The sequence below is a fragment of the Fukomys damarensis genome, unplaced genomic scaffold (genome assembly GCF_012274545.1).
Source record: "Fukomys damarensis isolate Sample0158 unplaced genomic scaffold, DMR_v1.0_HiC HiC_scaffold_19, whole genome shotgun sequence".
In the NCBI taxonomy this organism is placed as follows: Eukaryota; Metazoa; Chordata; class Mammalia; order Rodentia; family Bathyergidae; genus Fukomys; species Fukomys damarensis.
The window spans coordinates 7,007,804-7,018,385 of record NW_022900931.1 but is presented as its reverse complement, the minus strand read 5'-3'; the positions used below and the strand labels follow the sequence as shown (position 1 = coordinate 7,018,385).

General features: G+C 45.1%; 1 protein-coding gene across 3 annotated transcripts in view; it reads left to right on the top strand.

The window, feature by feature from the left end:
• The window catches only part of Xpnpep3 (X-prolyl aminopeptidase 3), a 62,676-nt gene extending 59,331 nt beyond the window's left edge, over positions 1–3,345 (top strand). For all 3 annotated transcript variants that reach the window (XM_010612323.2, XM_010612334.1, XM_010612342.1), the window contains exons 9-10: positions 691–811; positions 2,234–3,345. In XM_010612323.2, the coding sequence (XP_010610625.1) occupies positions 691–811; positions 2,234–2,400 (288 nt within the window). In that variant the 3' untranslated portion in view covers positions 2,401–3,345. The remainder of the gene's footprint in view (positions 1–690; positions 812–2,233) is intronic.
• The last annotated feature ends 7,237 nt before the right edge of the window (positions 3,346–10,582 follow it).

Here is a 10,582-nt window from a genome sequence, read left to right as displayed (position 1 = left end):
AAAAAAAAAAAAAAAAAAAAAAAAAAAGAAGAAGAAGAAGAAGAAGAAATAGCCCAAGGACAAAATAAATTTAAGTGGCAGAACCATCAAGGTGTGTTAATACATATCACACTGATTTATATATGTCACTTTCCCTTAGGTCATTGCTCTAATACTGTGGCGATTATCTGTATCTGTATCTTTCCTATTGCTAGGTCAAAATACCAGATGCTCACACTTTAGGACTAGGGATTTAGCTCAGCGGTTCCGGTGCCTGCTTCACAAATGCAAGGACCCGAGTTCGATCCCCAGTACCAGAAAAAACAGTTCCTGACAATTAGAATTATACTGTCAAACACAGATACTCACGCCTTAAAAGGAGAAGAGGTTTATTTGGCTCACAGTTTTAACGGGTTCAGTCCATGGTTGCTGGCTCCCAGGCAGAAACAGTGTAGTGGAAGAAAGTTCCTCATCACATGACCCTCAGGAAGCTGAGGGAGAAGGGAGGAGCCAGGAATAAGAATGCACCCTCCATGTTATGCTTCTAGTAACCTACCTCCTCAGCCAGACCCTACCTTCCAACAGCACATTCAACCAGGAGCGCATCAGTGGGTGAATCACAGGTGATCCAGTCACCTTCCAAAAGCCTCACCTCTGAACACACGAGACTTTCGGGGGCATTTTCCATCTAACCCATAACATCTTTTCCAGGCTGCTAGGAAATACTGCCCTCACCACGTGGGCCATTATCTTGGGATGGATGTCCACGACACCCCAGACATGTCTCGCTCCCTTCCACTGCAGCCTGGAATGGTGATCACCATTGAGCCAGGTGAGGAGATGGTTCGCAGCTCCGACTTTCGGGACACATGATATTGTGAGGTTCACACTGTGTATTTTAACCTGAAGCAACCAACATAATTAAACTAGAAGAGACACCACCAGTATAGAAGGTGACTAAAGATTTATCTTTAGCTTCCTTATTTAACATCACACAATTTGTTTAATTTGACTTCTCCAATAAACAACAGATGGTGAATACTTTCTATAAGTAGATATTAAGAAATAAATCTTGAATCCTGCCTTTGCCAGGCCATGAGCAGTAGTGGCTGAGGCTGAGGCTGCCACGGCCTGGCAGGTGCAGGCAGAGACACACAGACTCTATCCCCCATCCGCCATCGCAGCCCCTGTCTCTGCACTGGGTGGCACAGCATGACCCGCTCCTTACCGCCCACGCCCTTCTCTCACACTCCGATGTCTTCAACACTGGTGCTGTTTCCATCATGTTGCAAATGTTTTCATCTCTCATTTAGGTCAGTTATATCTGGGAAGTAGATCCGAACCCAATCATTTTTTGCCCTCTGTGGCTTTAGATGTCGTTCAGTCCAGCTAGTTCAGTCCACCCCTCGGACGCCCCCTCAGATTGTGCTTATGCTTTCAGTTACTGCTCTTTTCTGTCACCGAGGAGTATCTGTGAAGGGGGTGGAAAAAGTGTGCAATTTCCTCATGGTGAAAAGACCAGAGTCTCACTGACTTCAGGAGCAGAGTAGCTGAGGCACCTAGGTTTTTCCAAATGTACATTAAAGGTTAATGTCTTTCTGTTTTTCTCATATCACGTACATCTTGAAGTTTTAGCTTATTTGAGGGAAAAAAATCCTTTATAATGACTATTTCCGGAGCTTCTGTTTGTTAAGGTTAATAATATCTTAAGTGTTTAAATACAGTTTATCTTTAGTTTAGCGTTTGTTGTTATTACTTGTGGTTGTTTGAGAGAAGGTCTTGCCATGTCGTTCATGTTAACCGTGAATTCACTGTGTAACCCAGGCTGGCCTTAAACTCCTGGCCACCCTTCTGTCTCACCCTTCCAAGTGCTGGAATCACAGGCATGGGGCACCATGCCTGGCCATTTTATCTTTATTCTTACAAATTATCTTTCTCCAGGGGACCATTAGGGCAGAGGACAGATACACTTACATAATCTGCTGGCCTAGCATATGTAGGCATACTCATAAATCTAGACATATTCATAAATTAAGTAACTTTAGTGGCCTCCTTGAGCCATGAGAAGTGAGAGGATCACAATCAACATTATCATAGTCATATGGAACCTACAGCCTAGTACTCAAAACTTTAACTGTAAGAATAATTCTAGCAGTGACAGCCAACGTTACTGACCGTTCAGGTCAGGCCAGCTGGCCCCACAGCTGCAGTCACTGTCCCTGTGGAACACTGCGCTCTTCTCTCTACTTCTCAGGCATTTATGTCCCGGAAGATGACAGCGACGCTCCAGAGAAGTTTCGGGGTCTCGGGGTGCGAATTGAGGACGACGTAGTAGTGACACAGCACTCGACTCTCATCCTCTCTGCAGAGTGTCCCAGAGATCTGAAGGACATCGAGCAGATCTGCAACAGGGCACCCTGACCCCACTTCGGCCCACACGCTTCTTGGGATCAGGACAGGGTCCTGGCGACGTGAGCATATCCTGAGCCTCTCCATGGGTCTCTGTCTCTTCGCTTGCAAGGCCAGGGATGTGTGGATGTGCAAAATCGTGTGTACGGGCTTTTCTAAGTAGATGGAAATCTGGAAAAATGGATTTTGGAATGGTTTGTTACTACAGCTTTAGTAACATTAATTCTATAGTTTTGTTTGTTTGTTTGTTTGTTTTGCAGACCAGGGCTTGAACTCAGGACCTTGTGGTTGCGAGGCAGGTGTGGTGCCACTGAGCTAAATCCCCAGCCCTTATAGTTTAAATTGTTAAACATAATTTAAGGTCTTGCTATATATGTCCATGCATTCCAGTGAATACAGTTAAACATACAGAAAACTCTCTTTCCTCTTTGTTCCCTTCCCCTCTTACATTTTCATTGAGGTCCACCTGATAACATTTAGATATTTGCATGCTGCCTGAATTCTGAGCTAGTCACCAGGTCTGCCTGTGCAGAGGGCTACTTGTCAGTGATTTGAGAGGGGCCATACCTACCTTTCCTAGCTCCTGCCTTCCTCTTCCAGAGCCTCAGGAGCCCTTGGGGTCTCCCTTCAGCCGCAGACCTGATTCCAGCAACAAGTCTTGAACAAAATAGTTTTGAGCCTTTCATGCCACTTGGTTGCCGGGGCTTGAAGTATTTAACTTCTTCATAAGGAAGAAAATAGAAGAGAAAGCGAAGTACGTATGTGTCCACCTGAGATCCAGATCTCTAGCTGTCTTATTCTCTTCAGTTTAAAGATGATTCCTTTCCCAGGCAAACACACTTGCTTCATAGGTTCAGGTTTTTTCTTTGGAGATGGAGGTCTCAACATGTTGCCCAGGGTGTTCTCAAACTCGTACGCTCGAGTGATCCTCCTACTTGAGCCTCCCAGGTAGCTGGGACAACAGTGGGTGACATGGCCTCTAGCTCTTCCATAGGTTCTTTTTTTGCACCACTGAGCTAAATCCCCGGCCCTCTTTCATAGGTTCTTAATTTATCAGCCCTCAGAGCTCACCCTAGAAGCTACTGCACCGCCAAAGGCAATGACCCTGTTAAAAGCCAGAGAGTAGCCTGGGTGTGGTGACATACGCCTGTAATCCCAGCACTCAAGAGGCCTGAGGCAGGAGGATTGTGGTGAGTTCAAGGCCATCCTGAAGTACACAGTGAGACTGTCCCACACGCCCCCTGCAAAATGTATATATTTTATGTGCATCTTCTTTCAGAATATATGTGGGTCTCTCTCCCTGGCTCTCCCTAGTGGGTGTCACACCCAGGCAAATGCTCTGCCATGGAACTGCATCCCAGGCCCCTCGTTTTGTTTGTTTGTTTGTTTGTTTGTTTTTGAGACAGGATCTCACTATGCAGTTCAGACTGTCCTGGAGCTCACTATGTAGCCCATGCTGGTCTCCAACTCACAGTGATCCTCTTGCCTCAGCCTCCCGTGTGCTGGGATTACAGCCATGTGCCACCACACCTGGCCCCCTCATTTATTTTTGTAAGGTCCTGAAGGGAAAAGCCTTGTCATAGTCATTCTGTCTTGAAATTAAGATCCATAAAACAAATTTCCAGATAGAGACAATGTATCTCCTCAAAGCAGAGAAAATCAGTGTTGTTCTATTTTCCAGACATCTGTGCTGAACACCTTCCTTGCCTTTGCTACAGAAACTGTAGTGTGATGCACGGTGCTGCTCCCTCTCCCATGCCCACAGTGGTCACAAGTGATGCTTAGCCGGGCTGCCCCAGGCCACCCATGACCCCTGGGCACCTTGTACCAGTGTTTGTGGTGACTGCTGCTAATAAGACAGCTGGATGTGTGCTGCAGCCCTCCTGCCCCACTCAGCTAGCGCACGGTAGATACCAGTGTGATCTGAGTGCATGAGATGGACACCAAGGGCCCAGGAAGGACCCTGCATGGAAGCACTGTTACAACGTGGTTAATGTTCACTTTGATTTCCTGAGGTAGGATCCATAGCCCAGAACAAGAGGATAAAGAGGTTTTCAGCCTGGATAAATATTCTGGAACCAGAACCAGAGATAGAATTTAGAACTTTGAGCTTGCCAGGCAGGCGTAGCACCACTGAGCTACATCCCTAGCCCATGGGTGAATATTCTTTAAGCAAACGATTCCTGGTGTTCCTGGAGTAACAAGAAGGCAGCAATGTCATCATACTCGGTGCTGCTGCAGAATCCCTGAGCACAGCCCTAGCTCAGGCTCTCGCTACCTGTCTCCTCCTCATCCCTGAGAAGCCTCAGGACTCTTCAGGTCAGGGGTCCCCTTGGACTCAAGCCTCTTGGGTGTGTCCCACAGGGATCTGGGGAAGCTGCCCTTCGTTAGCATCACTTGAAGCTCTCTGTGACTTACGTGCAATTCTCTAAGTTCAATCTGGACAAAATGCTGTTACTTTTTAAGGCCCTGTTCATGGAAAATAGATGTCACTCCTCAACAAGGAAAAAGCATTTGTTACTTTCTGTTTTTTAAAAATATACCATAAAATAAAAATATACTATAAAACAATATAGAAATGGTGTGTGTGTGTGTGTGTGTGTGTGTGTGTGTTGTATTAGAATCTAGAGTTCATAGCTTTAAATGTGAGAACCTTTTGCTTTGCAAAATATTTTACAAAGTGTTCGTTAACTGGTGTCACAAAATCACGACAGTGAACTTGACGTGATCTGATAAGTCATAGAAAAACAGATGGAATTGATCCACCCTTGAAAGATTCATTCTCCACAAAACTGACCCAGAGGTCTCCAGACAGCCCCAGGAGCCCTCAGGACTATAGACCATAACGTTGTGTTGCCACAAATGTTTCAGGGATGACTTTTGTGAGGAAGTGAGGTCAATTTGCAAAATGTAAATATGTGAACTGGGCCGGGGATTTGGCTTAGTGGTTCTGCTGCCTGCCTTGCAAGCACAAGGGCCCGCATTCCATCCCCGGTACCAAAAAAAAAGTAAATATGCGAACCTCCTCAATAAGTCCTATAATGAAGCCATCTCTCCCTACTAGCAACCATTTTTAAATTCTGAGGCTCAGCTGGGGATAGACTTGGTAACGGACCTGGACTCAGTACCCAGTATCACCCTCCCTAAAAAAATTACAGAATTTACAGAAATTTTTAAGTTTGTATGACCTGTCTCCCCAAAAAAGTATTAACTTCTGGAAACATGGCTTTTTTAATCAGGCTAACACCAGCATACAGTTGCTGATCTAAGCTAGTGATAGTCTTCAGAGTTTTCATAATCATTTACAGGAAAATTGTACAAATGAGTGACAAAAAACTTAAAACTATAGTCTTCAGAGTCTTTATAATTATTTACAGGAAAGCTGCACAAGTGAGTGACAAAAAATTTAAAACCATTTTTATGACCATTCAAAAATGGACTTGCTGGGCGTAGTGACCCATGCCTGTAATCCCAGCACTAGGGAGGCTGAGGTGAGAGGATTTCTTCAAGTTCAAGGTCAACCTGAATTACATAGTTAGACCCTGTCTCAAAAAACCAATAAATAAATTTAAAGCGTGTGTGTGTGTGTCTGGGTGATACAGCTCAGTGTGAAGGCCCTAGGCCACTCCTCACCACACACATTTGTTTTAGCCAGACGTGGTGGTGCACACCTACAACTCCAGCACTCAGGAGGCTAGGACAGGAAGATTGCAAATTCAAAGCCAGGCTGGGCTACAGTGTGAGCTCAAACCTAGCCTGAGCTTCCCAATGAGATCCTGTCTCAAGAAAATCTTTCAATTCATATTGAAAACTTTAGATCTTGTTGCCTGATGGCCCTTATGCTTCTGTATCTCTGGATTGAAGTCTCAAAACTTCAGGGATTTAGCTCAGTGATTCTGCCACCTGCTTGGAAAGTGCAAGGTACTGAGTTCGATCCCCAGTACCAAAAAATTAAAAGATAAAATTTCAAATTTGGATGGATCCTGGGCTGCCTGTGTCTGGGCGGTGGAGTATACATCACTCCTGAGTGATTCTGCCCCACATCAGGGATCATAGTGCGACACTGCATGAAATAGAGCAGGCTCAGCCCAGCTGCAGGATCTGGAGAAGGCCAGCAAAGACCTTTGTAACTATGCCACACCCTGAAAACCCTAAACCAGTGACCACTGCACCCCACAGTTCAGTTCTGGGTGTGCATCCAAAGGAACCGGGAGCAGACAATCGTTTATGCCCATGCTCAACATTAGCATTTCGCAGCTTAACGTAGGGGCAACACAAATTCCCCCAGTGGATGGAGTAACAGTTGGCAGATACACACAATGGAATATTACTCAGCTTTAAAGAGGAATTAGCAGGACACAGTGGTGAGCCCTTGTAACCCCAGCTGCTCGGGAGACTGGAGCAGGAGGAGGATCCCAAGTTTGAGGCGATCCTGGGCAATTTAGTGGGGCCTTTCCTCAAAAGGCGGGCACGGGACCCTAGGTGTAAAGTATGCACACTTCAGGACACTTTTTAGTAGCAAAACATTTATTGATACATCGTAGACATACGTAATGATACCACTCATTGCAGGGCGCTTTTTCTTATTCTTTCTTAATCTTTCGTTTCATGGTGCTGCGGATGAGACCCAGGGCTGGCGAGGGAGGACGCCCGCTTTTGACATCTGCACACGAGCCAACCCGAGAAATGGTCCCCGCGGCCGGCGCCGGGCCTTGCGGCGGATCGAGTCTGCAGCCAGGTCTGGGCTCCGCTCCGCGCTGCTCCGCAGCCCCGTCAGGTGGGCCGGTTCGCACCCAGGAGCCTCTGACCCAGCTCCGACTCCCACCTCCACGCCTTCGTCGTCTGCAGTTTAGATCCCTAAGTCCCTCTCCGTTTATATAGAATGCCACTGCCTGAGGGGCCAGCCTGAGAGGTTTCCTTGTTTCTTGATTGATTAATTGACTTCATTTCAGGAGCTGGCCAGGTAGTTCAGGCTGGCCTCGAACTTCCTGTAAGCCATGCCGGACTCAGCCCTTAATTCTTTCTGTGTTCTTGACTCCTTCCTTTTTTTTGAGACAAGGTTTCACTGTGTAGTTCAGGCTAGCCTCCCACCGTGGAGATCCTCCTGCACCACGATGCCTGGCTCCAGGCTGGTTTTTTAACTCACTAGGTAACCCAGGGTGGTCTCAAATTTGCTGTGATCCTCCTGCCTCAGACTCTTCACTGTTGGTATATTACAAGCATAAGCCACCACTCCCAGCTCAAACGGTGTGTACCTTAAGCAATGCAAGGCCTGGGCGTGCAGCTCAGTGGTAGAGCTTGCCTAGGATGCCTGAGGTCCTGGGTTCCATCCGCAACCATGAAAATCCACACATCCACCCACCCATCCATATATCCAGCCAGCCAGCAATGCCCAGCTCCTCATTAGTCTGACTGAGCTACCTGAAGACAGAACATACCTTGTTCACTGGGATTTGTATCTTAAAATGCCTCACACATTCTTTTAATATTATTTTGAGATGATTTTAAGTTCTACATGCAATTATAAGAAATAACACAAAGAGAGAAAGAGAGTTGGGCCTGGTCGTGCACACCTGTAATCTTAGCACTTGGAAGGCTGAGGCAGGAGGATTACTGGGAGTTTGAGGCCAGCCCTGGCCACATAGTAAGTTGAAGGCCAGTCTGAAGTACATAGGGAGGCCCTGCCACCAAAAAAAAAAGAAAGAAAGAAAAATGAAGTCTAAGACTCTGGCCCTAGATCTTGCAAATGTTCTCCTGTTTCATTCTAAAAGTTTATACTTTTATATTTACATTTAAGTTAACAGTACAAGGGGGATTATATTTATTTGGATTTTTTGAGATAGGGTCTCACTGCAATTCAGGCTGGCCTTGAACTAACTATGTAGCCAGGCTGGAGGGTCTCAGGGGTTGGCAGCAGCCACGCTCAGATGCTTGGCCCTGAATTTGCAGCTGTCCTCCTGCCTCAGCCTCCCCAGTTCTGGGATTACGGGCATGCACCACCATGCCTGGCTTGGTTTTAAAATAATGAACCACCTGACTGGTGGTGCATGCCCGTAATCCCAGTACTCTGGGAGGCTGAGGTAAGAGGATTTGGAGTTCTAGCTCAGCCTTGCAATCTAGCCTTACCCCGTCTCAAAAAAGGGCTGTGATATAAAAGGAAAGCACTCACTGGTCAGAGGTTTAGGAATCAGGAAATAGCCAGTATGTTCACCTGTGAGATCAGGAGCAGAATGAGCAAGCTAACAAGAAGAAACATGTAATGGAAACCCAAAAGTATTGCTCACACTGAGATGAAAAGGAGCAAAAGATGACGACCAGGGCAGGCCCTTAAGCACAGCTGCTTCTGAAATTTTAAGTTCCTAACAAGGGTCACTGTATCTAGTCACAGCCTTCTCTAAAGAGGAAAATCCAAGTTGCTATTAAGGCAGAACTGAAGCTCTCAAATTACTGAGTTGGAGTACCGGTGCATATGAATCCAGCCAGGTGTGGTGGTGCACTGCTGTAATCCCAGTACTCAGGAGGCTGAGGCAGGAGGATGGCTGGGAGTTCCAGGCCTGACTGGGCCACATAGTAAGACCCTGTCTAAAAAAAAAAAAAAAAAAAGTCAGGCATGGTGATGCATGACTGCCATCCCACCACTCAGAAGGCTGAGGCAGGAGGATTGCCATGTGTTCGAGGCCAGCCTAAGATATGTAGTGAGTTTAACCAGGCTGAACTACATAGTGAGACCCTGTCTCAAAAAACCAATAAATAAGCAAATAAAAATTTATAAAGTTCTGCCTTGTTATTTTATTGTTATTCTGTCATTTAAAATGTAAATTATGGCCAGGCATGGTGGCACACACCTGTAATCCCAGCACTCAGGAGGCTGAGGCCGGAGGATTGCTGTTCGAGACCAACCTGGGCTACACAGTGAGTTCCAGGTCAGTCTCAACTACATAGTGAGACACTGTCTCAAAAAGCGCCCCCCCAAAAAAAAGTAAATTATGCAGTCTGCAGTCTTGAATTCTTTGTGTAAATCTGAATGTATAAATAAATACAAATACAAATAAATAACCAGTGGTCACACATACAAAAAAAGGCTGGGGATGTAGCCCAGTGCAAAGGCCCAGAGTTCAATCCCTAGTATCACAAAAATAAAATGAAATATTAAGCCAGCCTTGTATCCCTAAAATAAACTATACTTAGTCATGATGAATAATTATTTCTATATATTGCTAGATTTCATTTTCTAGTATTTTGCTAAGGGTGTGTGCGGGGCGGGGGTACTGGGAATTTAACCTGGGATTTATGCATCCTGAAAAACACCACCGGTGATACACAAAATGCCCTGGGCCCTGCTAAGGGCTTTGTGTCTGTATTCATGTGAGTTATTGGTCCGCAGGTTTCCTTTTGTGTACTGTCTTTGGGAGTTTTTTGGAGGCAGGGTCTTGCTACATACTTCAAGTTGGCCTTGAACTCACTGTGTAGCCTGTGCTCCCAGCAATCCACCTGCCTCAGCTTCCTGAATTCTGGGATTACCAGCGTGCACCACCTCCCCCAGCTTGTCTGGTTTTGTTACAAAAGTAAAAATAACTTCATAAAATAAGTTGGAAAGTGCTCTTCTGTTTACTAGAAGAAACTATATATGCAATTGCTATTATTCTTTCACCATTTGGTAGAATTCTCCAGTGAAATGATATCAACGTGGAGATCTCCTTTTTGGAAGTTTAAAAATTATAAATTCAATTTATTTTCTTTCCTTTTTTTTTTTTTTTTTTGTACCAGGGATTGAATTCGGGTCTGCAGGCGGCAGCACCACTGAGCTAAATTCCTGGCTATTCAAATTTTTTACTTCCTATCAGGTGAGATATGGTAATTAGTGATTTTTAATAAGTAGTCTACATGGTCTGAGTTGCTAAATTTTATGTATGTGGAGTTTGTGATATTCTTAAGAATATCACAGACTTTTTAGGTCTGCAACAAATATAATAATATCCTTTGTTTCTCTCTCTCTCTCTTTTTTTTTTTTGGTACTGGGGATCAAACTTGGGACCTAAATCCCTGGGCCTCTGTTTCATTTTGGAATTAGTGATTATGGTCTTTATACACACTAGGAAAGCAGTCTTCCACTAAGCAAAATCACCAGTCCTTCCAAGTTGGGGTTTTTTGTTTGTTTGTTGCTTGATTTTTTTTTTTTTTTTTTTTTTTTTTT